Consider the following 27531-nt stretch of genomic DNA (forward strand, 5'->3'; position numbering starts at 1 on the left):
CCAATAAAGGTGAAAAAAGCCCAAAAGAAATCTTAAAAAAAAAAAAAATATATATATATATATATATATATATATATATATATATATATATATATAAAATAAATTTATTTTCCTTAATCCGCACTATTTTGATCAAAGAATACAGCAGGGCAAGCATGGCAGCAGACATTTTGATTCAAGAGAAAATTACCCAGAATTCCGTGCACTGGGGGTCTGAGGGCTCTAGAGGACCTGGTGTGAACAGAAAGAGGACTGAGGCCCCATCAAAGCTTAACTGGACCAGAAAGAGAACCCAGTCCTCTTTGTAATAAATTCACAGTATGAACACAAAAAGAACTGAGTTCTTTTTCTGTTGGTCCACTTTTTGGTCCACTTCAAGAGGACTGAGTCTGGTTCCTTTAAAGGGGACCAGGTGTGAAAACACCCTGAATGTTTATCCTGCAGGGGGCGGTACTGTTTATTTCAGCCTCTAGTTTTCGCGGAAGGAAATGATTGTAACACCCGCCAAACGTCATTTTGTTGTGGCTCGGAGTGCTAGCAACTGATGGCTACTGACACCAGCTTAATGGTAAGCAGTTTATTACTTAAAAATGAAAGAAGGAAAAGCAGTAACATATTAGACAGAGGGTATCGTTTCCTGAAAAAAAAAAAAAACCCCTCTGAGGTAGAAATGTTCTGTATAGGATAAGCTTAGCAGGCTGTGTGTGTTTACTGAGCTGTAGATACCAGGGGCTTGGACCGTCAAGAAAAATGTGTAGTTAACGTGTTTGTTTGTTAATTTTTATTTCACAGTCTATCTGCTTCCGAAACATTTTATTAGTCATTTAGTTAATTAACTAATAGTTAATTCAAAAACACCAGAATCGAGTTTGCTCATCTGTCTCACCACAGTGTTTACATGAGGGGAAACTTAACAGTGGACACTGAGTTGGATGATTTTCTTTATCACCCCGTCGCGGCTCATGGCCCACATTAATGAAGAAAAAGCCTTAAAAAGTCAAGAGGCTATCACACTTATTTATGTAATACTATAGGCTAATATTTAGTTAATTCTAGTGTAAACCCGTGACAAGCAGTTGAGACTGGACAACACAGTCTTGCAGCTCTTTTTGAGCGGTTTGAGATGTGGGGCTTTGTTTAGAATTAACCAGGGTTGCCAGGTCTCACCACACACACGACCTGAAACTGGGCATTGGAAATGAATCACATTTACTTCTTTATCTCAGCTTGTAAACAAATACTTAAGAGCCCTTGATTGGATAATTACTGCAGTGATTAACATGTTTCAGTTGGCAAAAACATTTTTAACCCAAACTGATGCAGTGAGTAGCTTCTCATTTCTTAAAGTGCCATTCCACCATTGGATGTATTCTTTGGCATAAAATACAATATATTTTGACAACATATATAAATGGTATCACTCGATAGAGAAATCTTATAGCTTCAAAATGATATATCAAACATAATTTTTTGACAAGTATATTAATTTTGCGACCAAAGTCACCTACCCTTTTAATTTCCGCGCATGATGTCATCGGCAGGTTCCCCTTCTTGTGTACCACGTGACGTGGCACATATTCTCAGCAATGGCGGATAGAACGCGATAAAAATAATACCAATAAATCTAGCTAACTGAAAGATTAACTCAATTTTTTGCAATTTTTTTGGCCCCCATATACGAGGAGAAATGACTCTCTCACTTTGGGGGTTTCCTGGTCTAAAAATAGACCGACACGTGGTACACAAGAAGGGGAACCTGCCGATGACATCACGTTTCACTATCGCGCGGAAATTAAAAGGGTAGGTGACTTTGGTCGCAAAATTAATATACTTGTCGTTGTCAAAAAATTGTTTGATATATCATTTTGAAGCTAAAAGATTTCTCTGTCTAGTCATGTTGTCATAAAATATATTGTATTTTATGCCAAAGAATACATCCAATGGTGGAATGGCTCTTTAAACAACCATACTGGAAGATGTATCCTGTGGTCATAGAAAGGATGTTATTGTGTTTCAAAAAGGTTGAATTATTGGCCTGGATGCTGAAATGAGCAGAATTGTATTAAGACCTGTCCTGTGCATTATCAAATGATAATTCAGTTGACAAAAACATGAAAAATGTTTTTGCCAATGATTCCTTGCCTGGCCAAAAAAGCCACACACACACACACACACTAATATTTGGTTGGACCATATGTTTGTGAAGGTTCTCAGTCATCGTAAACCGTAGCTGCTAAAGAAAGCAACTGGGACTTGCTTGAAATTCTTGAAGATGTTTCACATCTCATCTGAAAGGCTTCTTCAGTTCTGTCTGACTAGTTCCTGGGAGTTCCAGGTATTTATCCTCTACTGGACCAAAAACAAATCTAAGGAGAGACATCGGGGTCACTGGAGGCCAGGTGGGAACTCCCCACTAGTCAGACAGAACTGAAGCCTTTCGGATGAGACATGAAACGTCTTCAGGAATTTGGTTGGACCGCCTTTAGCTTTGATGACTGCACACCTTAACCATGGCATTGTTTCAACCACCTTGTGTGACCTCAACATTTATTTCCATCCAGATTTTTTGTTGGGCTCCCGTCTTGGTGACGGGACAGCTGAACCACTCTTAAAGTCTTCTCCAGCACATCCCAAATACTTTCAGTGGGGTTAAGGTCAGGACTTTGTGGTGGCCACTTTGTGTTAAAATGATTCCTTGTGTTTCCTGAACCACTTTTTTTTGTAATTTGAGCCAATAAATCCTGCCATTGTAGTCCTGGAGTATGCCGGTGCCATCAGGGAAGGAAAAAAAATCTATTTATGGAATAACCTGGTCATTCAGATCATCATTTGACTTCATTTTATTGCCCCGACCTGATCAGCTGAATCAACCCCATATCATAACGCTGCCTCTAGAGGCTTGTACACTGGCTACTATGCATGATGGGTCTGTTAGGGTTTTGCTGGGATTCGAACCTGCTTCGTTGGTGTGATAATCCAGCAAACCCCCACTAGGCCACCAGGGGGATGACTCAAATGCAGAGGCGTGAGGCAGAAGTAGAAAAAGTATCAAAAGGTTTATTTATACTATATACACTATATACAATCCAGGGCAAAACAACAACAACAAAAAAAAAAGAGTATAATCCAACACTGGGAAGACAAAGGGAAAAATAAAATATCCAAAAATTCAAAGTCCAAAAAGGAAAAGGCAAAAATGCAAAAGCTCAGAAGATCCAAAAACACAGTCACTACTAAATCCAAAAGAAAAGCAAAGTGCAAAACAAAGAACACAGTACAGAGGAAACTGGAGATAAACATAACAGCACAAAGACTCCGTGACAAGAGGACTGAACTCAGGGGGTATAAATACACAAACTAAATTGAACACAGGTGAAGATAATCAGGACTAAACAGGCAATTAACACAAACACAAAACACAGGAACAGTGGCGGCCTCTAGAGGCCAAAATAAACATGACACGAAAAGGAAATAACAGCGGCCTCTAGAGGCCAAAACAGTCCTAGTCCTAACAGGGTCTGTCACTTCATGTGCTTCCCTTCTTGCCCTAATGCACTCCTTGATCTGGAATAGAATAAATCCGGGCTGTTCAGACCACATGACCTTTTTCCATTGCTCCAAAGTCAAATCTTTATCGTCACTAGCAAACCGAAGCCATTTCTTCCGATTAGCCTCATTATCAAGTGGGTTTCTTTTGGCGCCACAGATGTTTAGTCTCAATCCTGTGAGTTCTCATTGCATTGTGTGTGTGGAAATAATTATACTTTCATTATTAAACATAGCCATGAGTTCTGCTGTCATTTTTTAATGATTCAGCTTCACCAAGCACAAATGATGTCCAATCATGGTCAGTCAGGATTTTTTTTTCTGATCACATTTCTTCTGTGAAGTTGATGGTTCACCACTATCCTTCCAGGTTTTGATAATGCACATGACAGGTCTTAATACAGTTCTGCTCATTTCAGCATCCAGGCCAATAATTCAACCTTTTTGAAACACAATAACATCCTTTCTATGACCACAGGATACATCTTCCAGTATAGTTGTTTAAGAAATGAGAAGCTACTCACTGTAGCCCAGGAGTAATAGGGTTATACCCGGAACAAATTAATAACAAGCTGAAAATTTCAGAATATGTTCAGAATACCTTTAGGAATAACATACTAAAAGTCCCCGGAAATCCCCCTTGTGCTCTCTGAGAAATTCAAGATGGCGTCCAAAATGGCCGCCAAATGGAGATCTGCCCATATCTCAGGCCCAAAACAAAATATTAATGCAATTAAAAGGTCAGAATATATGTTTTGTAGGGTAGGAGAGTAAATTCCAACATGTGTGTATTAATTACATTGTGTATTAACATATAATAACAATGTACACATTATTATAACAGTATATTTGTGTATAGTGTGGATCCATTGGTTACTCGTTCACTCCGTATCATCCTATTCTGTTCACAAAACAACAAATACAATTACTAGGGGTTGGAGCACTTATTTTCATTAATATTAATTAAAGTAAATTGGTGGTGTAAAATGAAAAATGGCATGTTAAAAGGTCATGCTGAGTTCAGTCATTTTTAAAAGGTCATGCTGAGTTTAGTCATTTTTTTGTCCGAACACACTGGCATTGCTAGTAGTAAAGACTGGCGCTAGAAACTCAAAGATGAATTTTTTTCCACCCTTAAACAAGCTTGAATAAATTCCCTACTTCATTGATGGTACAACAAAGGTCCAAGCATTACAACTGAGGCACTGAGAAGTGTTTAAGTCTACTCATTGTTTATAAGCAAGAGCTTTTATTGAGGCAGACCTTTTTGTCATGAAAGTCGCCGGAATGTTGAAGAAGTGTACTGAAACAGCTTGCCATTGTAGTTTTAGAAGATAGAGTTTTCAAATTTAATTTCCCTTTAATATTTTATCAAAGCTTAAAGATGCACTAAATATTAAGGAAATTGATGTCTAATTGTTGTCTTACATTATGTTCATGTAATTATGTAGGTAGCCTACTATGCTCTAATCTGTCAATCATGTCAACCATCAAATTCCATGTAATTTCCACATTAATGACCTTGTAATCTTGGTTAATTTTAATTTTAACAGTGTGACAATGGTGAATTTGCATTGCTTGTATGAGAGAACATATAATTTAACATTTTAATTGCATTTATATTATGTTTTATCCCTGAGATATTGAAAAATCTCCAATCGGCGGCCATTTTGGACGCCATCTTGAATTTCTCAGAGAGCACAAGGTGGATTCCCGGGGACTTTTAGTATGTTATTCCTAAGGGTATTCTGAACATATTCTGAAAAATTCAGCTTGTTACTAATTTGTTCCGGGTTGGACTCAATTTTGAGTTAATGCTCTTGGGCTACTGCATCAGTTCGGGTTAAAAATGTTTTTGCCAACTGAAACATGTTAATCACTGCAGTAATTATCCAATCAAGGGCTCTTAAGTATTTGTTTACACTGTCTGGCCACAAAAAAATATATTTTGCTCATGAATTTCTGATGTCCAGACACTCCATAATTCCCTTTCCCTCTCCCAATATTTGCAATATATTATACAACAGAAATTTTTATGTACATCATAGTCACATCTACATTTACACTTTCTTTTTGTAGAAATGTATTGGAATTAATTCCAGTTATTTGCTATAAAGCTTGATCTTGCTGCTGTGTATTCTTTTTAAATTAACCCAGTCTAGCAACACCAATGTTAATGATCTTGTCCACTGCTCCACCCTCGTCTTCGACTCATTCAGTATCATGCTAGCTGAATGGAATATATCTGATATACCATGAAAAAAGCCGGCCAATATTATTTAAATATGCCACTCAGATCCACGATGTACTTCGTATGAAAAACGTGGCGTTTAACACAAGATAAACTTCATATCTTCAAGTCAACATGTGATTTTTTTTTTTTCCTCTTTATTATATAGACATTATTCACAAAGTACCCAAGTTTATCAAAACATTTCATCGATTTCCTTGTGAGTGACATTTTGAGAAATATGTCACGGTTGCCGTGCTCAATGTCCCAGGCGTAGCTCGTATGAGAAATAGAGTGGCGTATTTCTCAGTAAAACACTCATGTCTGTAATATGAAAACTATGTACCTTGATGATAAAGGGTTTGTCAGTGATTCTGCTGAAATGAATATCTTGCTGTCGTTTGGATCTTTTTTTGTTTGTTTGTTTTTTTTTAAATAAAAACACAAGTTCCCAACCCTGGTCTTGGAGTAACCCCTTTCCTGAAGATTTTAGTGTTTTCTCTGCTCTCACTCACCCAATTCAACTAGTCAGTGAATTCACAGCGCCTCCTGAGTGTCTTAAACCAACAGCAATGATTTTGAAGCCTGTTGCTAATCACTGTAATGATAAGGTCCCTTATCATTGTAATTTTAAAGGATTTTTGTCAGTGAAATGGTAGTTCAGGTTCTGGGTGAAATCACCAATATACTACCCTTCTATTAGATTAAATTGGACAAGCACTTTTTCTGTAATTGTGTCTCTTCTTTACCCCAGAAGCGAGATGAAAACAGGCCAGAAACATAAGTCCAGCTCTCCAGAGCCTACACATGCAAAAGTTGCCAAGAGGGAGCCAAGAGCCTGTGCTGAAAGCAGACTGACCTTCAGTCCCGAGAAGAGGATTTTCACTCCCAGCAAGAGAAAATTCCCAAATGCATCTTCTCCCAGACGGCATTCGCCTAGATTTAAGTGTCATACCCATGAGACAGGTGCAGTATGAAGAACTTGAACATAACATAATCAGAACAATGACAGTTATGATCATATCTTGAAGTTCTGTCTTATTGGACCTTTTCTTACGGTCCCAGTGCTTTAGTCCACACATGTTAAAGGCTATAACATTTGAAAACATGTCAAGCCAGTTACTTGGTTGCATGTTTAATCGAAAACGTATAATAATCACTGGATCTTGATTTCTGAATTTTTTTTTTTTCTGTCACATACCAAAGCTCATACTGTAGTTTATGAACGTCAGTCACTAAACAGTAAAAATTTTAACACTGACACCAATAACATGATCCTTTTATTTTATTTTGGTAGTTGTCAGATGTTCAAATAGATGCCTAATTCGCATACTAGGTTACTTTATATTCAATTCCAGTGAATTCAATAAAGACATCTGGATTTTAGCCTCATAATTGGGATATTTGGTGCATGAATATCATTAATTTAATACATGAGGAGCTTTGCATTTTCATGCCAGTGAAAATCATTGTTTCTTGATTTATATAACTGAATAAGGAAGTGGAGAAGCAGTAAAGGCCATATGGTTAAAAAATGAGAGCATTATGTGCACACAATTAAATATTTGCCAGTAGTGACTCCGTAAAACATAAGGAGGGCATTTTAAGTTGAAATTTTCAACATGTCTTTCTTCATTGTTTGGTTTAATTATGGGTTGTGGTGCTATTGTAAAAGTACAGTACAGGCACATGTAAAGAAATGCTGTTGAATAAAAATGGCTTTAAAAATGAAATGAAACGTTTCAACATTTAAAAAAAAATACTGTAAACAGCAGTAAGCCTTAATAAATGAAACAGTCAATATTTGGTGTGAGACAACTCTTTGCTTTAAAAAAAAAAGTCTCAGGTACATCGAGTGCAGTTTGATAAGGAAATGAGCTGTAGGTTTTACTGAGCATTTTACAGAACCAGCTACAGTTCTTCTGGACACTTTGACTGTCTCACTTCCTTCTTAATTTTGCACCAAAACCCAGCAGCCTTCATTATGCTTTTTCTTTTTTTAATCTGAAAAGTGCTCTCTTGTGTAATATGCTGCTCAGATACAAACATATTTTCTGTAACATTTAATTTTGTGGGCGGCACGGTGGTGTAGTGGTTAGCGCTGTCGCCTCACAGCAAGAAGGTCCTGGGTTCGAGCCCCGGGGCCGGCAAGGGCCTTTCTGTGTGGAGTTTGCATGTTCTCCCCGTGTCCGCGTGGGTTTCCTCCGGGTGCTCCGGTTTCCCCCACAGTCCAAAGACATGCAGGTTAGGTTAACTGGTGACTCTAAATTGACCGTAGGTGTGAATGTGAGTGTGAATGGTTGCCTGTGTCTATGTGCAGCCCTGTGATGACCTGGCGACTTGTCCAGGGTGTACCCCGCCTTTCGCCCGTAGTCAGCTGGGATAGGCTGCAGCTTGCCTGCGACCCTGTAGAAGGATAAAGCGGCTAGAGATAATGAGATGAGATTTAATTTTGTGCTGGAAAACACATTTTTTGGGACTCTAAAATGTTTTTGTACTGACTCGATAATGTAGAAGTCATAAAATAGAAATCTATAACAAAGTTTGTAGGGAAAAAAAATAGGGTGGCTAAGACTTTTGCACAGGACTGTGTGTGTGTGTGTGTGTATACACACACACACACACAGGAGAAAAGTTGACCCAAACCATGCCACTGAGTTTTCCTTTAATTAGTTGCCTGTCTGTATCTGTCTATTGACAGTCACGTAGAAGTGGAGTTTCTTAAGTCCATGTCATATTTGTTGAATTATTGGTGAAATTTTCTTTCCTGTCTGTCTTTCAGGTAATGCTGAGAGTGGGCTTGATGTGGTACGGTCCTCCAGCAGTCTGGAGTCATCCCTGTGTCAGTCAGAGGTGGACACAGAACTGGGACTCGTCATCACACTGGGTCAGTTACCTCTGGTGTTGGGTGGGTTTTTTTTTTTTTAAACCCTTCGATGCAAAACATATGCGCACCCCTTCTAATGCACAACATGGGTCAAAAATGACCCGCATTCATCTTCCAGGTTATTTCATGCTGACTGAGTTTTTCTTTGCTCTATCTTTTGAAATCAATTTATTTTATGATTGAATATTCCAAGTATTCTTTAAATATCTTGTTTTTAATTACCACAAATCATTAATTTAATTTTTTCTTTCCTACTTTATGAACAAAAATACTTTTTATATTACTACACATGAGTCATCCAAGTGTGATTTTAAAATTAAATGTCTTAATACTATAATAATAATTTGTTTCAGGTGATTACTTTAGCAGTGAATGGGGTCAGTTACCGTAAAATACCAAATAATAGCCGAGTTCCAATTAACCGCCGAGTTCCCTTTAACGGCCGGGTGTACGCGTGTGTTGTGACAAATAAAGGCCGGTTCCGAATACTCGCCGGGGTCTAAAAAAAAAAAAGCGTCCGAACGTTCTATCTAGAATCTTGAGGCCCAGCACTTTTCTGGTTTTCTGGTGTTTAAACGATTTTGCATTGCATAGTTTTCTACCGAAACAATATGAATGAATGAATGAATTAATTAATTAATTAAATTATTTCTATAATACTGTTTACAACATTTTGTTACGTGATAATAAACATGCCATTTCAATGTTATAATCTTGGTCTACCGTAATATTTCTTGAGGAATGCAACTCCGTAACTTTTGACAGATGTCTTAGCCACCCCTTTGGGTATACCCAACGAAAGCCAGCGTGTGTGGTGACATTGAGGACTGCGGGTTTCCAAGGTTGGACTGCTGCTTCTGTTAAACGACCTAAATTGCCGAATGCATGCGTCAAAGCACACACTGAGTTTTATTAAAGACCTTATACCATTTCACTTGCCCTTACCCATTCGGATCTGGAAGACGCTTTACAAAAAAGGTGAGAGCGTTCTAACATGCATTTCAGTCTGCTCGCGGCCAATCTAATCCAAGGGGCCTTTTCAACAAGTAATCTGTCGTGCAAGTTGGGCAGAAGCACGCGTCAGGCAGGCAACATGTAGGCCTACAAGTCAGTAACCTATTCAACTAACTTTCATCCGAACTTTAAGTTTTCTACGGGGTCGAGCCACCGTACCAACTCACTCGGGGAATAGGCTCATATCCGCCAAATAGGGAGACGTCTTGGAGAGAAACGTGAGAATGCAAGATGACAGTATGTAGCCACTGCAGGTCACTTATTTTTCAGCATAAGAAAAAACCCTTTGGTTTGACACTTCGCACCCTAATTATGTTGCTTCAGCGTCGCGCCCTCCATGCAATTTCAGATTGACAGACATCGCGAAGCGCAAAGGGTGGAGGCTGCATGGGTGAGGGTGATAGCAAGTGACCATAACTTTGCAGAGTAATTAAATCACAGTGCTGCGCACAGACAATGGTGTGGTTTCTTGATTATTTTGTAAAGCATGCGCTTAACTAGTCATTAACAGGAAAAGGTGTGTGATTTATCCTTTATCCACCCCGACTGTGCCATGCGAAGATGCATTCTGCGTCTTCAAAATTCCCCGAAGTCGGCACCGTGCTATCTGTAATCTAACTCTAAACAAACTGTAAGTTATACTGGTTAAAAGTAGGCCTATCTGATAATGATTTTTTTCCCCGTTTTGAGGTAGATTTTGGGGAAGGTATTTGTGAAAAAGGAATTAATCGCCTGTTCCAAATAGCCGCCTAGTCTCTAATACGCGCCGGGTCTCTTACGTGATTGAGACAAATAATCGCCCGGGCTATTATTTGGTATTTTACGGTATTTATTTATTAACTGTGTAGTTAGCTAAGCCAACTACAATAAAATTAGCTAACTAAAGTAGAATATGTCAACAGCTCGGTAGCTAATAGTAATTACTTGTAACTTTCTGACAAGTAATCTACTCACTCTCAAGGGAACCTAAACATCATCAATTTTTTTCTAAGGTAATGTTAGAACAATTGAAAAACATTCCTTCCATGTATGAGATGGGCAAAGGGCGCTGTGCTGAGCTGTGAAATGTCTGACACAAGCACAATTCACAGTTCCCACCAAACGCTGGAGTAAACGCATGCGGGTCGTTTCTGACCCATGTGTGTAAACTTGATGTAGAATTACAAAAGCTGTGCTTGTTCATAACTTAAGAAAGGAAAAATAAAAATGATGATTTGTGCTAAACAAAAAGATATTTACTGCATATTTGGAAAAGCAAATGATAAAATGAATTTATTTCAAAAGTAGATCATAGAAACACTCAGCCGTACATGAAATAACCTGGAAAATGAATGCAGGTCGTTTTTGACCCATGTTGTGCATTAGAAGGGTAGTGATACAAAAAGGGTTTTTATTCAAAAAGTAAGAAAGGAAAAAATAAAATAAGGATGTATGATGATCAAAAACAAGTTAATTGAGGTATACCTTGAATACTGAATGATGGAATTAATATATTGCAAAGATATAGAAGATAAAAACTCAGCCGGGTCACTTTTGACCCATGTTTTGCGTCAAAGGGTTAGAATTATTTATTTATTTAACATTTGGAATTGTCTGTATTCAAAACATGGTAAGAGTATGAGTTGTTTTTGTTGCTTGTGTGTAGATGAAGAGGGACCCGGGGAGCCAGAGCAGCTGAGGAAAAAATGTGGAGGAAAACCAATGAAAGGACTGCTAACAAATGATTACAGAGCAATGGCAGATAATGAGAGAGATGCTGAAGAATCCGATGTGGACAGCGAGGAAGAGTTCAGAAAACTGGACAGGGACCTGGCCATCAAGTCTAAACAGCACAACCTAACGTCAGGCCATGTGCGCAGCATCATTCATGTAGGTCTTGTTGAGCTTCTGACGTTATGATTGGCTCGTGCTGAATAGTTTTGTTAATATGGGTATTATGTTTTTATGAGAATTATAAAGAAGCAAGTTTATGAGGAGTGAAAGTGTAATCACCTGTGTTTTCTGCCTTTATGGCTATAGGAGGTGATCACCAATGAACACGTCGTAGCCATGATGAAAGCTGCTATCAGAGAGACCCAGGACATGCCCATGTTTGTATGTGTCATTTCACCGTTTCTAGTTAAGGTATTTCTGATTGTATGTATAAAGCACTTTGAGACTGTTCTTTTATTCTGTCAACACAGGAGCCCAAAATGACACGTTCGAAGCTCAAAGAGGTTGTTGAGAAAGGGGTGGTGAGTTTGGTCTTTTTTTAATTGTTTGTTGGTTGACATTACTAATGTTGAACCTTTTGTTGAATATTTAACAGTTGTTCCACGTAATCGAGTCGTACATGAGCTGATAGCCGGCGAGGCGTGTAACGCCAAGTTGGATATAAGCCATGTATAACGAGACTGAGTGGAGTAACTGTTTTTATTATATCCACGTTCACTGGATTTTGAAAAACGGAGCATTTTTATATTTTATTTTATTTTTTGTAAATAAAAACGTCCGACAAAATAATTTCCGCTTAGAATATAAACAAACTGGCGAAGTGGCAGTAGCAATTTGTGAAAATTGTGACTATAATTCTTGAAAAAAAAAAGATGCATTCTTACCATCCAATACATTTATTCCATATTTTGTTGCTTTTTTCTGTCTTTTTTTGGGGGGTTTTGTTTTTGAGTAGAGTTTTTATTTTGTCCTTGGTTGGTTCAGCAACACATGCCGCCATTTTGGGTTTTTTTCTACTCGCGGTATATGAGCTGATAGCCGAGTAGTAGAGTAGCCAATCATACCCAGTGAATGTGGATAGAATAATATTTGATGTATCTGTTTGGCTTTCTTTCAGGGAATTCCTAATTGGAATATCTCACCTATCAAGAAATCAAAAGAAATAAAGGTATTTTTATACACTATATTCATTTAGGGGTGGCACGGTGGTGTAGTGGTTAGCGCTGTCGCCTCACAGCAAGAAGGTCCGGGTTTGAGCCCCGTGGCCGGTGAGGGCCTTTCTGTACGGAGTTTGCATGTTCTCCCCGTGTCCGCGTGGGTTTCCTCCGGGTGCTCCGGTTTCCCCCACAGTCTAAAGGCATGCAGGTTAGGTTAACTGGTGACTCTAAATTGACCGTAGGTGTGAATGTGAGTGTGAATGGTTGTCTGTGTCTATGTGTCAGCCCTGTGATGACCTGGCGACTTGTCCAGGGTGTACCCCGCCTTTCGCCTGTAGTCAGCTGGGATAGGCTCCAGCTTGCCTGCGACCCTGTAGAACAGGATAAAGCAGCTAGAGATAATGAGATGAATATTCATTTAGGAAGTGATTTATCAGAATTGTCAGAATTCAATTTAAATGTTGAGGATTAACTCTTCTCTAAGACTCTAAAATATTTGATGCCATTACTCTTAGATCGTGCTGTGACTATTTTTAGTCGTATGAACACTTCATCTAAGGCAAGGATGAAGGATATGATGTAGTAGAAATGAAGAAACAATTAACATATCAATCACATTCTTTTATACGGATAGAAACAGCGCCGGGAAATATGGTCCTTATGTCACAAATCGGGTGCAATACCTTTCGTGTCTTGCATGTCATGTTTTCCCCTCGGTGTGATTCTATTTGGCATGGAGGCTTATTCATATTAGTGACTGTGTGCCACAGAATCACAGCTATTCTGATAACCAGCATATAATCATAACCTCTGAGCCAACATTGCCCCGTCAATATCTTTATTTTCCAACATGATTAAAATACTGTAACTTCTTTCTTTCTAGCCTCCGCAGTTCGTGGACATTCCTCTTGAGGATGAGGAAGACTCTTCAGATGAAGAGTATTATCCTGAAGAGGATGAAGAGGATGAGACTGCAGAAGAGGTGTACAAATCTCACTCAGTCATAACATTTCCTGGAAACTTTCATTGTATAAAACGTGTGATTCCCAGAAAACAATCTTAATGCAATTAATTGTATATCTGTGACACACAGACTATCATCGAGAGTGACATGGATAGCATTTCGTCTTCACCACGTATGAGTAGACAAGCTCGCTCTTGCACACCCATAGAGCTCTCGGAGTGCGATGAAGAAAGAAGCAACAGTCCACGAATGGTACTATGCAACAGTTTTACAGCGCACTCATGCTTATTGACAATAAGAGTTTAGAACATTTGTAGCTTCCATAACGTTTGGGATAGTGCGTTTGAGTGTATAAGATGTTTTCAAAGCCAAACATTGATATAGCTAGGTCTTTTAGATGGTCCACACTTGATGCCTTTTATAACTAGCTTTTCTAAATTTGAACTTCAAGTTCATTGTTGTGTATCTTTTAATCTGAGCCTAAACAAGCACGTGGAATTTATTCTTGTGCTCTTTTGTCCTTTTCTCACTCTAAGAAGCCAAGGCACTTGAGAGTAGAAGCAGTGCCTATGGGCCCTCCTGCCCCTCCCTCCCAGTCTGGTGTCCCTTCTCGGCCCTCGAGGGCTCTTGATTCGTTTATGGAGAAGCTGCATGCTGTGGATGAAGAGCTCGAGCTCAACCCTCTCTGCATGGAGCCTTTCCAGGTATAGAGCTCGTTTGAGAACAGGTTATCCCAGATTTTTATCCCCTGCTGGCCGAAAGGCCTGAAGGGGGATTATGTCGTGGCGATTTCCATCCATCCGTCCCAGGAAGGGTGCTCACCTTCTGAAATCAACTCCTCTCACAATTTTTGGAGGAATTTCATGAAACTTGGCAGGATTCTTTGTTATATGTCGGTAATAGGGATGTTAACCGATGACCGGTTGACCGAATCAACATCAACCGGTTAATTTTTTTTTTGGTTGTCGGTTAAAAAAAAAAAAAAAAAATCAATCGTTTTGAAGCTGCCGATTTTGGAGCGGAGAACCTGGAATTCTGTGTTGTAAACGCTTGGGGCATGCCATGCGGTGTAAGGACGACAGCTGACAAATCAGAAACACCCATTCAGTCATGTCCCGCCCCAGTTGAAGACAGCTGACAAATCAGAAACACCCATTCAGTCATGTCCCGCCCTCCCGCCCCAGTTGAAGACAGCTGCCACTCGGTGAGAGAAAAGTGTAGACAGGCTTTTTAGCTTACAAATTACTATTCTTTTTTTTTTTTTTTAATTATTATTATTAGAAGGCACATCGAGTTTAGTCCTGCCTTGGCCAGTGCATTCTGAAAGTATGTTTCGGTCTGTAGCCAACAATGCATGTTATTGCAGATCATATCTCTCCACACAAACTAAAGGTGCAGATGCCGACTTTTTCACGGCTGAATCGTGCAGATCCGATTTTTTTTTTTTTTTTTTTTTTTTTTTTAGGGGGGGCGTTGGAGTGTCTGAATAATTTCATCAGAGTAAATTCTGTATTAAAATGACTAAATAAGCAAATGTTGTTGAAATTATTCAGACACTCCAACCCCCCCCCCCCCCCCCCCCCCCCCCAAAAAAAATCGGATCTGCACGACTCAGCCGTGAAAAAGGCGGCATCCGCCAAAAGGCGCGCTGTTTGCATCCCTGTTAAACTCATAGGTTAACCGACTTTAACCGGCTAATGAGGCTCGGTGGTCGGTCAAGATTTTTTTTTTTTTTTTTTTTTTTTTAGTTTTCGCCATCCCTAGTCGGTAATACGCATATTGTAATTTTATTAAATTTGGTCACATTTTACCAGCGTTACAGCCAGGCCTGGAATTTCGTCATTTTAGGGGCAAGGCCACTTGGCCTTTTGTGCTGTCAATTTTTTGAGGGCACGAAGGCCAAAAACCAGGGCACCAAGGCCATAAAATAAAATAATGATTTTAAGTTCACATCTATAATGAATTTAATTTAAGGACTAATGACTCTTCTGAGGAAGATTGGAGTCTCAGTCAAAACTATCAAGCAGGTAAAGAAACATCTACACTATGTCTGAAGATAAGAAAATATTGAACACATCTAAACTTATCAATCCATCACTCACTTCAAAACTTGTAAAATTTATTAAACCTATATCCTCCCATAATTTTTGTTCAATTGACACCGAATGTGCAAGAGCATCTTCAGACTACTACTACGCAGATTTTTGATTAATCAAAATTGAGCCTGGAGTACATCAAAATGTTTGACTGTAAATGGAACATATACTAGCATGCAGGCTACTGATTAACCCATAAGAGCCCAGACCGATTTCTCAATCAAGGAAAATTATTGAGGAAATAAAATGAACTAAATAGACAACAAAGAAAACATTTCTGACCTTTTATTTTTTAAAATAGCACTTTCATGTCTCAAGATCTGAAATATTAAATTGCAAATTTGCAGAACACTGCAACACTATTACACTGTTAACCCCAAAGTTCATTCTATGCAAACGGTTTGAGTAAATGCCACTTTTAAAGATTAGTTTTATTGCATTACTTAAACAGTATGAATATATGAAGAGTATATGAGACAGCCATTGGGTGTACTCATTTTTGTAATTTAAACAAACTTACAAGAAAGGGTTGTTTACTCCCTAAAAACATGACTGTAAGGCACTGAGAACAGGCAAATGGAGCCTGTTCATTGGTTCTGAGCGGCTATGACCCGAAATGTGACGCCTGTAAGCCAATGCCCAGGGTAGTAAAGTTCAGCGAATTGTTGACGTGCGACCACAGGCTGTATGCAAATCATTCAGGGCTCGCTGAAAGCATGAAAGGTTGTAGAATTATTTGTTTTTACAGAATTTAGCTAGAGTAAACGATGTATTTTCTGCAAATTTTCAAAAATGACATTCGACTCAAAGCGACTTTGATGAAAATTCGCTGTACCGTTTTCTCCGGGATATTTAAATATGTTGCTGACGTCGCCTGTGAAACATTCAGGTACCCTCGGAAACTTCAGAAGCTGACAATTTCGCCAGTCTTTTCAGCTTTTGGATGAAAGTGTTTGTAAATTTGAATAATTTAAAAATAAGTAGTATTTTGAGCCCTCCGGCGGGCTCTGGGATCCAGAGGGTTAAATATATGGCCTAAATATTTATGGAGTGTGCATGATAAACTGATTCCCTGAATTTCACTTTTGCTGTGTTGTTAGATAGCTAACAAACAAACTACAATATCTTGTTGCCTCTTGAATCATAATTAAGCTACCACTCACCTCTTGAAAAAAGCGTCCATTGTTTTGCAGTTTTTAGCTGCATCTTGAAAGGTTTTTTTTTTTTTTAAACAGCACCTCTCCCTCCGCTCCTTGCTTGGCATAATTATTACTGGGGGGGGTAAATGAATAAAAGTAAATGTTAATGTTGTAATGACGCCAGAAACAATGAGAGAACATCTCTTGCGATGGTGATCTCATCAAGATGGCAGCAGTTACACTTCGGTTAAACAGCAAAAGAAACATACAATACTAGTAACAAAACAATGCTAACTGCATAGATTAAAAAAGTGGCTATGAACAGGCAACAGCACATATCACTGTAACGGTTTGTATGGGTGGGTGGAGCACAGAGGACGGCAGGACAGAGATCAGGTTCGGAAATGGGGCTTTTATTGCCACACTTGTCAGTGAACAACTTTAAACAAAACAGACACACGTGCGACCGGCGTCTGGTTCGGGAATGAGCTCCCTCTGCTCTCGCTCTCCCTCCTTAAGTAGGGTGCAATCACTGGGAAGATACACAAACGCAGGTTAATTGCCCTCAGGTGTAGTGATTCTGCCACTTACCTTCCCTGACTCCGCCCTCCTGTCACAGACCGGCGCTTGACCACGCCCCCGCTGCCACAATCACGTATCATATATTATGGCAGGAACAAGCAGTAGTAACATCCATGACCTTATGCTTAAAGCTCGACAAAGGAAAAACTTGACAGCAAGCTAATTAGCATTTGTTACCGGCTATAGTCGGTACTCGGCACGTTAAAAGTGGGTCAACGATGTAACGTTACTGTACAAGCAGTGCTTATTTAACGGTAACAAACTTAAGCCCTATTTGTTGAAATTCCTGTCTTATTCGTTCGTTAATTTATCACACAGTCGTACCTCAGTCAACTTCTTCCCTCCTTCTGTGAAAATTCAACGTCTCGGACATGGACACAAGTGGGCGGGGGATGCGTTTGATTAAGTCTCCTGGTTGGCTGGTGATAGATTGGTGTCATTATAGCACGTTGGACTGGTTCATGCCAGGCTCGAGTCCGATCCACCACTGATGAGTTGCCCAATAAGAATCCAGAATGTCATCAAAAGACGTATTTTTTTTCTCAATAGACGCAGGTGATGTTAAAGCCTATTGGCAGTCACGAGGCAGACTACAAAACCGCAGGGCATCAAGGCCACTGTGGCCTTACGGCATATATTTTTTTCCAAGGGCACAAGGCCAAATTGAGAGGGCACGAGGGCCGAAATTCCTGCCCTGGCTACAGCCCTTGATTAACAAAATTATAATTTGCCAATTTCACGAGAGTGTGTTTTCCTTCGGAAATCAACTCCTCTCACAATTTTTGGAGGAATTTCATGAAACTTGGTAAAAGGCATTGTCCTATGTCGGCCGTACGCACATTGTAATTTTGTTCAATTCGGTCGCATTTTACCAGAGTTGTGGCCCTTGATTAAAAACCTTGTACTTTCACAATTTCATGAAGGTGTGCTGCTTGCCTTCTGACATCAACTTCTCTCACAATTTTTGGATGAATTTCTCAAAGTTTGGCAAAAGGCCTTGCTATATGATACTAATACGCATATTGTGATTTAATTTCATTTGTGAAAATTTTACCAGAGTTTTGACCCTTGATGAAATAACTTGTTCTTTGACAATTTCTTGAGGGTGTACGTTCTTCTGAAATCAACTCCTCTCACAATTTTTGGACAAATTTCACCAAACTTGGCAAAAGGCTTTGTTATATGACACACATTGAAATTTTGTTTAATTTGGGCAAATTTTACCAGAGTTATGCCCTTGATTATTAACAAACTTGTACTTTGGCAATTTCATCAAGGTGTGCTTGCTTTCTGAAATCGACTTCCCTCACAATTTTTGGAGGAATTTAATGTAATTTGGCAATAAGTTTTTATCCCCCGCTGGCCGAAGGGGGATTACGTCGTGGCGATGTCAGTCAGTCGCGGGAAGAGTACTCACGTTCTGAAATCAACTTCTCTCTCAATTTTTGGAGGAATTTCACAAAACTTGACAGGATTCTTTGTTATATGTCGGTAATACGCATATTGCAATTTCATTCAGTTCAGTCACAGTTTACCAGAGTTATGGCATAGTTGCCAGCAGGGGATATTGTGCTCTTGGAGCACTTTTTTTTTTTTTTTTTTAAATGATGGTAACTTAAATTATCACAGTTTGTGTCAAATCACAGGTTCAATTTTAAGCCAAGAACATCAGCACCTCAACATCGACCCTACAACTGTATCTTTCTCGTACATTTTGTAAATTTACATGAAGTGAGCAAGACACATTGCAGCATAATTCTCTTTGAACAACTCTTGGCAGCCACCAATTATCCATTACCCAATATCTTTGTTTATTTGTATCCTGACTGCCTCCCAGTGAGAGCTTTGAATTTGAAAGAACTCAGTCTGATCGCTCTCTCTCAGGCTCTGAGTAGTGGTGAGAGTGCTGAGGAAAGCCTGGTGGCATGCCGGACACGATCCAAGCATCCATTGACAGATGTCCCATTGGACCAGCTGGAGGCCGAGCTGAAGGCTCCTGACATCACACCGGACATGTACGATTGCGCCTCAGCACTGGAGGATAAAGAGTGGAGCCACTGGCTGCAGGGCCTCATGACATCACACCTGGACAACGAAGGTCAGATCTATAATAAAGGATTCACTTTATTTAACTGAGCATCTCTCTTGAAAAGCCTCACACACATTTAAGTGGTTTACGACTTGCCATTTTGCTTTCTTAGAATGATTTATACAAGTTTTGGTGAAGGAAAAAAAAAAACTGAGGTTCCCCCACCCATTTGATTGTTGTTGTTCTTTATTCCCCAGTGAATTTGACGATGAGTATAAAATAAAATGCTGCTTAAACATGCACAGAAATGTACTTTCTCCCCTCTGACTTTTTATTGTTTCTTTTCAGAAGAGGGTGATGATGATGATGATCCTGAATATAACTTTCTTGATGATCTCGACGAGCCTGACTTGGAGGACTACCGCAACGACCGTGCAGTTCGCATTACTAGTGAGTTCAGTCAGGCCCTCATTCTCATTTGTGCATTTCTATACAAGATGCTGTATTTCTGTAATTTAGACAGAACAAATCAGACAAGTTGCTTGGTTTAAAATGTTATCATTTTCTGTCTCACTTTTCCTGCAGAGAAAGAAGTTAATGAGCTCATGGACGAGCTATTTGAGACGGTAAAAGGATTGCAAAGGAGCTAACTTGTAAAATGCAGTGTTTTATTACCATATAATACTTTTTTCTATATTGCATCTCTGTGCTTTTTTTTTTTTTTTTTTTTTTTTTTTGGTTTTATTCTTAGTTCCAGGATGAGTTGGGAGTAAATGAGGATGAAGAAGCCCATGAGGAAGATGAGGAGCGGGAAAAGCTGTCATCACAAAACACTGCCAAATTCAATGTCCCTCAAGCCATTCGGTAAACTGAATTTTACCTGTCCAGTACAAGGCAGAAACGTTCGTTCTAGCATGTGCACGCTCTCATTCTCACACCCTCCATCTGTCATCCATCTCTGTCACTTTCTGTTTACTCAGAGCTTTATGTAGCACCTGCTTTTGTGTCTGTGAATCAGTGAGGGTGCCTCAGGTCACGTAGTCAGTAGAGCACAGTCTGTGTCATCCAACATCAAGGGATGCACCAAGCCTATACAATACCAATATCTTTACCCTTTTCTGAGGCACAACTGACCTCTTTATAGTAACCAAGCCTGCTTTTCTCTGTCTACTCAAGTTGTGTTCAGTCAACCCTACATAATCACAGCATGCATCAGTGGGTTGGACTGTAAAATATCAGGGTCTATCCAAGCCAGTGTAAGCCCTGATACTGATCAGTATTTGGTGTGTATCCACTCCTACATCTTTGTGGGTGTCGTTGCCCCCCCCCCAAGATTGTCGAAGCATTTTAAATGTGGTTTTACTGGTATTGCATTTTGAAGAATCCAATCCAAGTCAGTCTCATCAGAAATGTAACGCTTTAGTCTAGTCAAGTCCTTCCCACGCCATGTGGCGCATAAGGTGGCGCCGATCTCCATTTCTGTAGCCCTCGGCCTCTCGCCTATTACATAGCTAGGGTTACAGTGGGGGGCTGGTCCTCTGGTAACCGTGAGAGTTTGACTCCCCACTCGCATCTGTGTTGCAGCGTGCCTTGCCAGACGGCAGTAGGTACCATTTTAATGATGGTCTTTGGTATGACCCGACCGTGGGTAGAACTCGTGATCTCCCGATCTAGAGGCGGACACGCTAACCACTAGGCCAACTCGCGGTCTTTAATGCTTTAACCGAATGAATTTGTCACTTTTGCTTGATATTTGAAGTAACTATTTAAACCTACAGAATGTGAGATTTTTAAAACTTTCATGTGTCTGGTAGGAAAAAAAGATTTTGTAACATGGATGGTGCGGTGTTGTTCTCTGCTGCTGCTTCTTAATGTAAGGCATTACTCCTAAGCCACCGCAAATTTAGGGAGAATTCAGTACCATTTTCCCAAACTGCATAACGATAAGATGTAATGACGGCAGTGGTATACTGACAAACTATTTGGCACGGTAATATGCAGTTTGGGACAAGGCGTGAGGTGTTCACAATTCGCAGCATGCCTCTGTTGTGTTGGCTCACTTCTATCTGCATCAGAGGCGGAGTCATGCGTCTATGAGGCCGATAGATGCGAATTAACCCACTTACTCTAGTTTGCTAAAATACTGCATAGGGAACAAAACCCAGTAAAATTTAGGTTGCTTCCGTTGTGTGATCCCTGTGCGTTTTATTATATAGTCCATGTATTTTGTTCTCCAGATCATCATATACATGATACACAAGTCAGATAGTATTACCACACTAGCTAAAATGGAGAAGTGTACACACCGAGGGCAGGCTTGGATGATTCACTCTCAACCAGTGTAATGGAGTTTGAAATACAAAAATGGCGAGAAACGCAGAATCACCTCTTTATACAACAACAGTGCTCAATTGTGGTAAAAACCTGTTCCCAGTATAATTTCCATACACTACTGTTCAAAAGTTTGGGGTCACTTTGAAATGTCCTTATTTTTGAAAGAAAAGCACTGTTCTTTTCAATGAAGATCACTTTAAACTAATCAGAAATCCACTCTATACCAGGGGTGGGCAATTATTTTTCACAAGGGGCCACATGAGAAACCAAAATTATGTCAGAGGCCCACGATAAATTTAGGTTGTAATTTTATTGACCAGATGTAAGGCGCACCTTTTTAATATAGGGTGAATTCAGGTAAATTGGGCCACTTTTTTTGCAAACTTGGAAAGACCCCCCCTGCCTTTTAGGGGTACACCAGCCCATCCCCTTACCCTCAGGGAGGCGTTTTAGAGTACCAAATGCCATTAAAAACCTATACAAGAAATCGTTTGTTCCCAATGCAGTTAATATGATAAACAAAGTGGGAATTGTATCCAACACATAGGTGACTTTTGCAAACCAAGATGAGTCTTGCTTTATTTATTTAATCATTTATTTATTGGAGTAGTATTCCTTACTATTTTTACATTTTAAAATTTTTACACTTAATTTAATCATCTATTTATTAGAGTAGTATTCCTTACTATTTTTACATGAAATGGAGTCATATGTGTTTTTTATGTGGTGAAACTGAAGACAAGTTTCCACACTTGTGGACAATAAAGATTCATTCATTCATTCATCACAGAAATATTATGGCTTCCAAATGACTTAAAGCAAATAAAGTAGTAATGTTGCAACAATTTAAATACATTTGTGGTGATTGGTCAGTAAAATTGGAAGAGATGAAAAGCTCAGTGCATAAGTGGCCCAATTTACCTGAATCCACCCTACTTAATATATATTCATGTCAATACATAATTAATATTATATTTATTCATAGGCTATGTGGAATTGTGGTGTAGGCTACATATAAAGAAGAAAACAAAACCAGTCATTGAATCAGTGCAATTTATTATTTACATTTATTTATTATATATACAATTTAGCTGACATGCCTGACTGACAACGATGTGCTGGCTATCCTCACTTGTTGCAGTTGACGTTCACTTGCAGCTCGCACGTTCGTACGTAACCATGAACGTAGCGCTTTCAAAATAAAAGTCGCACCATTATATTGCACTCGGAATATGGGGGTTTCCCCATTTATTTTGTAATTTATAATTGGCCTCGCGGGCCGGACAGGGACACACAACGGGCCGGATGTGGCCCGCGGGCCGTAGAATGCCCAGGTCTACTCTATACTTTACTAATGTGGTAAATGACTATTCTAGCTGCAAATGTGTGGTTTTTGGTGCAATATCTCCATAGGTGTATAGAGGCCCATTTCCAGCAACTCTCACTCCAGTGTTCTAATGGTACAATGTGTTTGCTCATTGCCTCAGAAGGCTAATGGATGATTAGAAAACCCTTGTACAATCATGTTAGCACAGCTGAAAACAGTTGAGCTCTTTAGAGAAGCTATAAAACTGACCTTCCTTTGAGCAGATTGAGTTTCTGGAGCATCACATTTGTGGGGTCGATTAAATGCTCAAAATGGCCAGAAAAATGTCTTGACTCTATTTTCTATTCGTTTTACAACTTATGGTGGTAAATAAAAGTGACACCTTTCATGGAAAACACAAAATTGTCTGGGTGACCCCAAACTTTTGAATGGTAGTGTATATATGCACATAGCCCTCCCTTTGGGACAGAGCGGCAGAGAAGTGCTGTGTCTGTTTGGGTAGGGAGGCAGAGAAGAGTGCTCAAAGTGTCACTTGCTTATAGCAGAGCGAGAGCAAGGTGTGAACATTGTAGAGCTACAGTGCATACGTGCTCAAACTCACCTAGGCCCCAGTGTTTGTTTATCCTCTGGTGAGAGCCCACAGGCGTGTGTTTGTGGCAGTATTTCTCCTGTTGAATGGTCATGTTCAAATGAGCTTGGGATCGTGTCGCTCTCGTGTAGGAACAAGGAACCCTCATAACGGTTCATTTCTGCTTTTCAGTGTTTTGATTTTGGATCACCTAATCTCTCCGTTGTTTTTTCTTTGGGCATATGTTTTATGATTTACTTTTTATAGGGAGCATTGTAGAATTCTGCATAATCTGCTGTCAGTAAGCGATTATGCAGTACAACTTGTCAGCCTCAGGAATGAATGAAAAAGCAAACACTTCACTGCAAAAAATGATATCTTAGTAAGTGAAAATATCTTAAATAGTTGAAACGATCTAGCATTTCTTATTAGAAGAGAACAAGACACCAATTTTGAGATTATTAAACCTAGTTCTAGATTGCAACCAACTTATTCTAAGATGTCTTACCAAGTGTAATTATCTTACTGCACTGGCAGATTATTTCACTTGATTATAGTCTAAATGTTCTCAAATTTATTATGTTGTTCCTTATATTAGGATGGCTAGTTTTTGCAGTGTTGAGAAAATGCTTAATTTCTTAAAATGCAAAAATAATGCCAGGTCATGTTTAATTGTTTTGTTTAGGCCAGAGTGCAATTTGAACACTGTTGCAGGATCTTAGATTTTAGCTACTGAATCAGGGAAGAGCTGTTTCCTTTGACTTGGCCTCTTTCCCTTTTTCTCTTTGTGACTTGTCCTCTAACAGTTTTGTGCGTTTCCTGTGCTCTTATCATACACTACAATTAACCCTGGATCTTCAAACATTGCTAAAAAAAATATTAAAAAGGAATTTCTTTACATATTTGGATTTTGCATTAAATTCTAATGCAGTATGTTATGTTAGTACTTGGAGAAAATCTCGTTTTATTCGTAACTTAACCTTTTTTCCGAGGCATAATATTACTCAGACATTATAATGATATTCCAGGTGTAGTCTTGGACAGCCCTACAGACCTGTGCGCTTGCCTGCTTATGATGAGTGCTATTCAGGTGGTTATGCCCCATTAGTAGGAGTAAGTTGTTAGGGGTGTGTGCATGTGCTTGTGAGTCATGTAGCTCTGGAAACATAGGCTCATCTCCTGCCTGGATTGAAGCTTTTCATGAATTACCATTAAGAAAACAAAGATTTATGATGCGAAACAATGATTTATGTTTGGCTGCACATTATCTCATCTCATTATCTCTAGCCGCTTTATCCTGTTCTACAGGGTCGCAGGCAAGCTGGAGCCTATCCCAGCTGACTACGGGCGAAAGGCGGGGTACACCCTGGACAAGTCTCCAGGTCATCACAGGGCTGACACATAGACACAGACAACCATTCACACTCACATTCACACCTACGCTCAATTTAGAGTCACCAGTTAACCTAACCTGCATGTCTTTGGACTGTGGGGGAAACCGGAGCACCCGGAGGAAACCCACGCGGACACGGGGAGAACATGCAAACTCCACACAGAAAGACCCTCGCCGGCCACGGGGCTCGAACCTGGACCTTCTTGCTGTGAGGCGACAGCGCTAACCACTACACCACCGTGCTGCCCTGCACATTGTTATTTAGGAATTAAAAGATGGTGCCATATTAAAATTTTTGCATGCCATCTCTTATTCCTGGTTATTTGCATTCTACTTCGGCGTATGTACAATGTGCTCAAAGTATTGAGACATCTTAAGATTTAACACATTTTATTGTGTGTTAGATTTAAATTGCAATGGATTAAGTTGAATTTTTAATCTGCACACAATTTCAAAGGAAAAATATGTTTTTACAAAGATTTGCAAGTTTATTAAAATCAAGTTTTGTGTGTGTGTGTGTGTATATAATGTGTGTGTTATTTACCAGCTGGGAGGTCCGTATCGTGAAATACCGTGGCCGAGGTGAGTATTCAAGGCCGAGGTCACGGTATTTCACCATATGGACCGACCTTAAGCTGGTAAATAATAGATTTAGTTTTTTCTTTACCAAACTCTAACAGAAAACGAGAGCGCCCGAAAGGGAAAACCGAGCCGAGCCGTCATTTTGAATCCTTATTCACAGCTGTAATGCAAATTGCTTCCTCCTCGGTATACAAGTGCACTTCCATGGCAGGAAAACAAAAATGCATTTTGCTGCCTATGTAGTCCCCTATTTATACAAATAGGAGTCATTCAGGATTCAGCCATGTTTTTGCTCGGCGTTAGCAAATTACAGATTTTTATCTTTCTCCTGAAATATTTTATTTTATTTCTTCTTCCTCAGGGTAGTAAAACTCGCTTTTGCTGTGAACACTGTCGTTATCGCTATCCATGCTGTAAAATTAATGCTATTTTCCTCAGAAATGCTGGCAAAAATTTATAAGATTTTTGATAATCTTATAAATAAATCTTTTATAAAAAAAAAAGACAAATGTTGACAAAAAATGCTACTATGTTTGTTGTTGTGAACGAGCGAGTCGCCAGAGGTCCGTAACTGGGGTCCGTGCCGTCGGATACGGACCCGCTCGCCAGCCAATCAGAGCGCAGGATTTGGACCGCGAAAAAAATAATTTGATATATGCCCAAAAATTTGCTGTTATAATAACCTCTACTCCTCTGGGAAAGCTTTCTACTAGATTTTGTGCAACACTGATTCCACAAAAAAAAGGTGGGACACTGTAAGATGTAAATAAAAACAATTCAATAATTTGTAAACCCTTTTTGATCTATATTCAATTGAATCAATACAAAGACAAAATATTTTATGTTCAAACTGACAGACTTTACAAAATATATATACAGTATATCAGGGCCGGAGTGGGCCCTGTTTTCAGTCCGGGAGTTTAATTCACATTCAGGCCACTTTGTGGGTACTCAGCAACCGGCAGATAAAGCGTGAGGGCGCATTAGGCAACTCAAAAATGGTTAAATGAAATGTAGGCTAAAGCAAGTGTTCAATTCTGCTTAGAATATTGGCATACGCATACACCTCTTCTAAGTTATATATTTAACAACAATTATTTAACATCAAATATGACTTCTAGGCCTATGTGTTCATAACCACAATGTGCGCACGCCTGTGGAAATGCACGGTGTGACAGCGAGATGAAATAGGCTGGATGAGGAAATAATGCGCAACAGCACATTTGGGACCTGTTTATCTAAAATTGTTAATAATGTAAAGCAATGTCCGGTTCTTCTTAGAATTAAGACATACACCACATCTATACCGTGTAAATTGCGAGATTTCACATGACATCAAAAAGCTGAATTGACATCGCAAACTATCGACACATTATAGGCCTAGCATAGACTGATAAAATCGACAAACAGGGTTATCATACTCCATATCTTTCGTAACCTACCAGCTGGTCTTGAGAACATATCTGTCAATTTGGCACATTTTGCTGCCACCTCCTTCCTTTTTTTAAGCTTCGCCCTTTCGGTTCCACCTGGCCTCTTTCTGCCCTCCATCACTGACACGCACTGTTTCGTGCCAATGTTGTTTAAGTTCCCCGCAATACAGAGGAGGAGTCTTGGACCAAACCAACTGCAATAGAGGGGAGGGGAGAATTTCCTTATTTGGTAGCACCTATTTAATCTGCTGCGATGCTGTCGGCGTCTGGGCTGCCATGTGAAAATGCAGAGTGCAGTTGAATTGATGATTAATGCAAGAATAAGATCAGTGACCAAAATTCGTGAAAATTATTTTCCCCATGCTCCAAGCAGGCCACCATTGATGGTTTGGGCCGGGGATGGTCCCGGCTAAATATAGGGCCACCCCGGCATTGCAGTATATTCCTGAAATTGATGCCTGCAGCAAGGTCCATAAAAGGTGGGACAGGGGCATGTTTACCACTGCTGCATCACCTTTTCTTTTAACAACACTCAGT

At 39.5% G+C, this 27531-nt stretch overlaps 1 protein-coding gene across 5 annotated transcripts in view; it reads left to right on the forward strand.

Annotated features, from left to right (window-relative positions):
* The first annotated feature begins 490 nt into the window (after positions 1–490).
* Positions 491–27531, forward strand: part of gon4lb (gon-4 like b) — a 53289-nt gene continuing 26248 nt past the window's right edge. For 3 of the 5 annotated variants that reach the window (XM_060921868.1, XM_060921869.1, XM_060921872.1), the window contains exons 1-14: positions 491–568; positions 6531–6742; positions 8559–8684; positions 11323–11546; positions 11697–11771; positions 11861–11911; positions 12508–12558; positions 13431–13529; positions 13641–13763; positions 14048–14215; positions 19213–19426; positions 19706–19807; positions 19943–19983; positions 20109–20221. In XM_060921868.1, the coding sequence (XP_060777851.1) occupies positions 6538–6742; positions 8559–8684; positions 11323–11546; positions 11697–11771; positions 11861–11911; positions 12508–12558; positions 13431–13529; positions 13641–13763; positions 14048–14215; positions 19213–19426; positions 19706–19807; positions 19943–19983; positions 20109–20221 (1592 nt within the window). In that variant the 5' untranslated portion in view covers positions 491–568; positions 6531–6537. The remainder of the gene's footprint in view (positions 569–6530; positions 6743–8558; positions 8685–11322; positions 11547–11696; positions 11772–11860; positions 11912–12507; positions 12559–13430; positions 13530–13640; positions 13764–14047; positions 14216–19212; positions 19427–19705; positions 19808–19942; positions 19984–20108; positions 20222–27531) is intronic. The other 2 variants (XM_060921870.1, XM_060921871.1) reach the window with 2 other exon arrangements.

Source organism: Neoarius graeffei, chromosome 5, assembly GCF_027579695.1.
Source record: "Neoarius graeffei isolate fNeoGra1 chromosome 5, fNeoGra1.pri, whole genome shotgun sequence".
Classification (NCBI taxonomy): domain Eukaryota; kingdom Metazoa; phylum Chordata; class Actinopteri; order Siluriformes; family Ariidae; genus Neoarius; species Neoarius graeffei.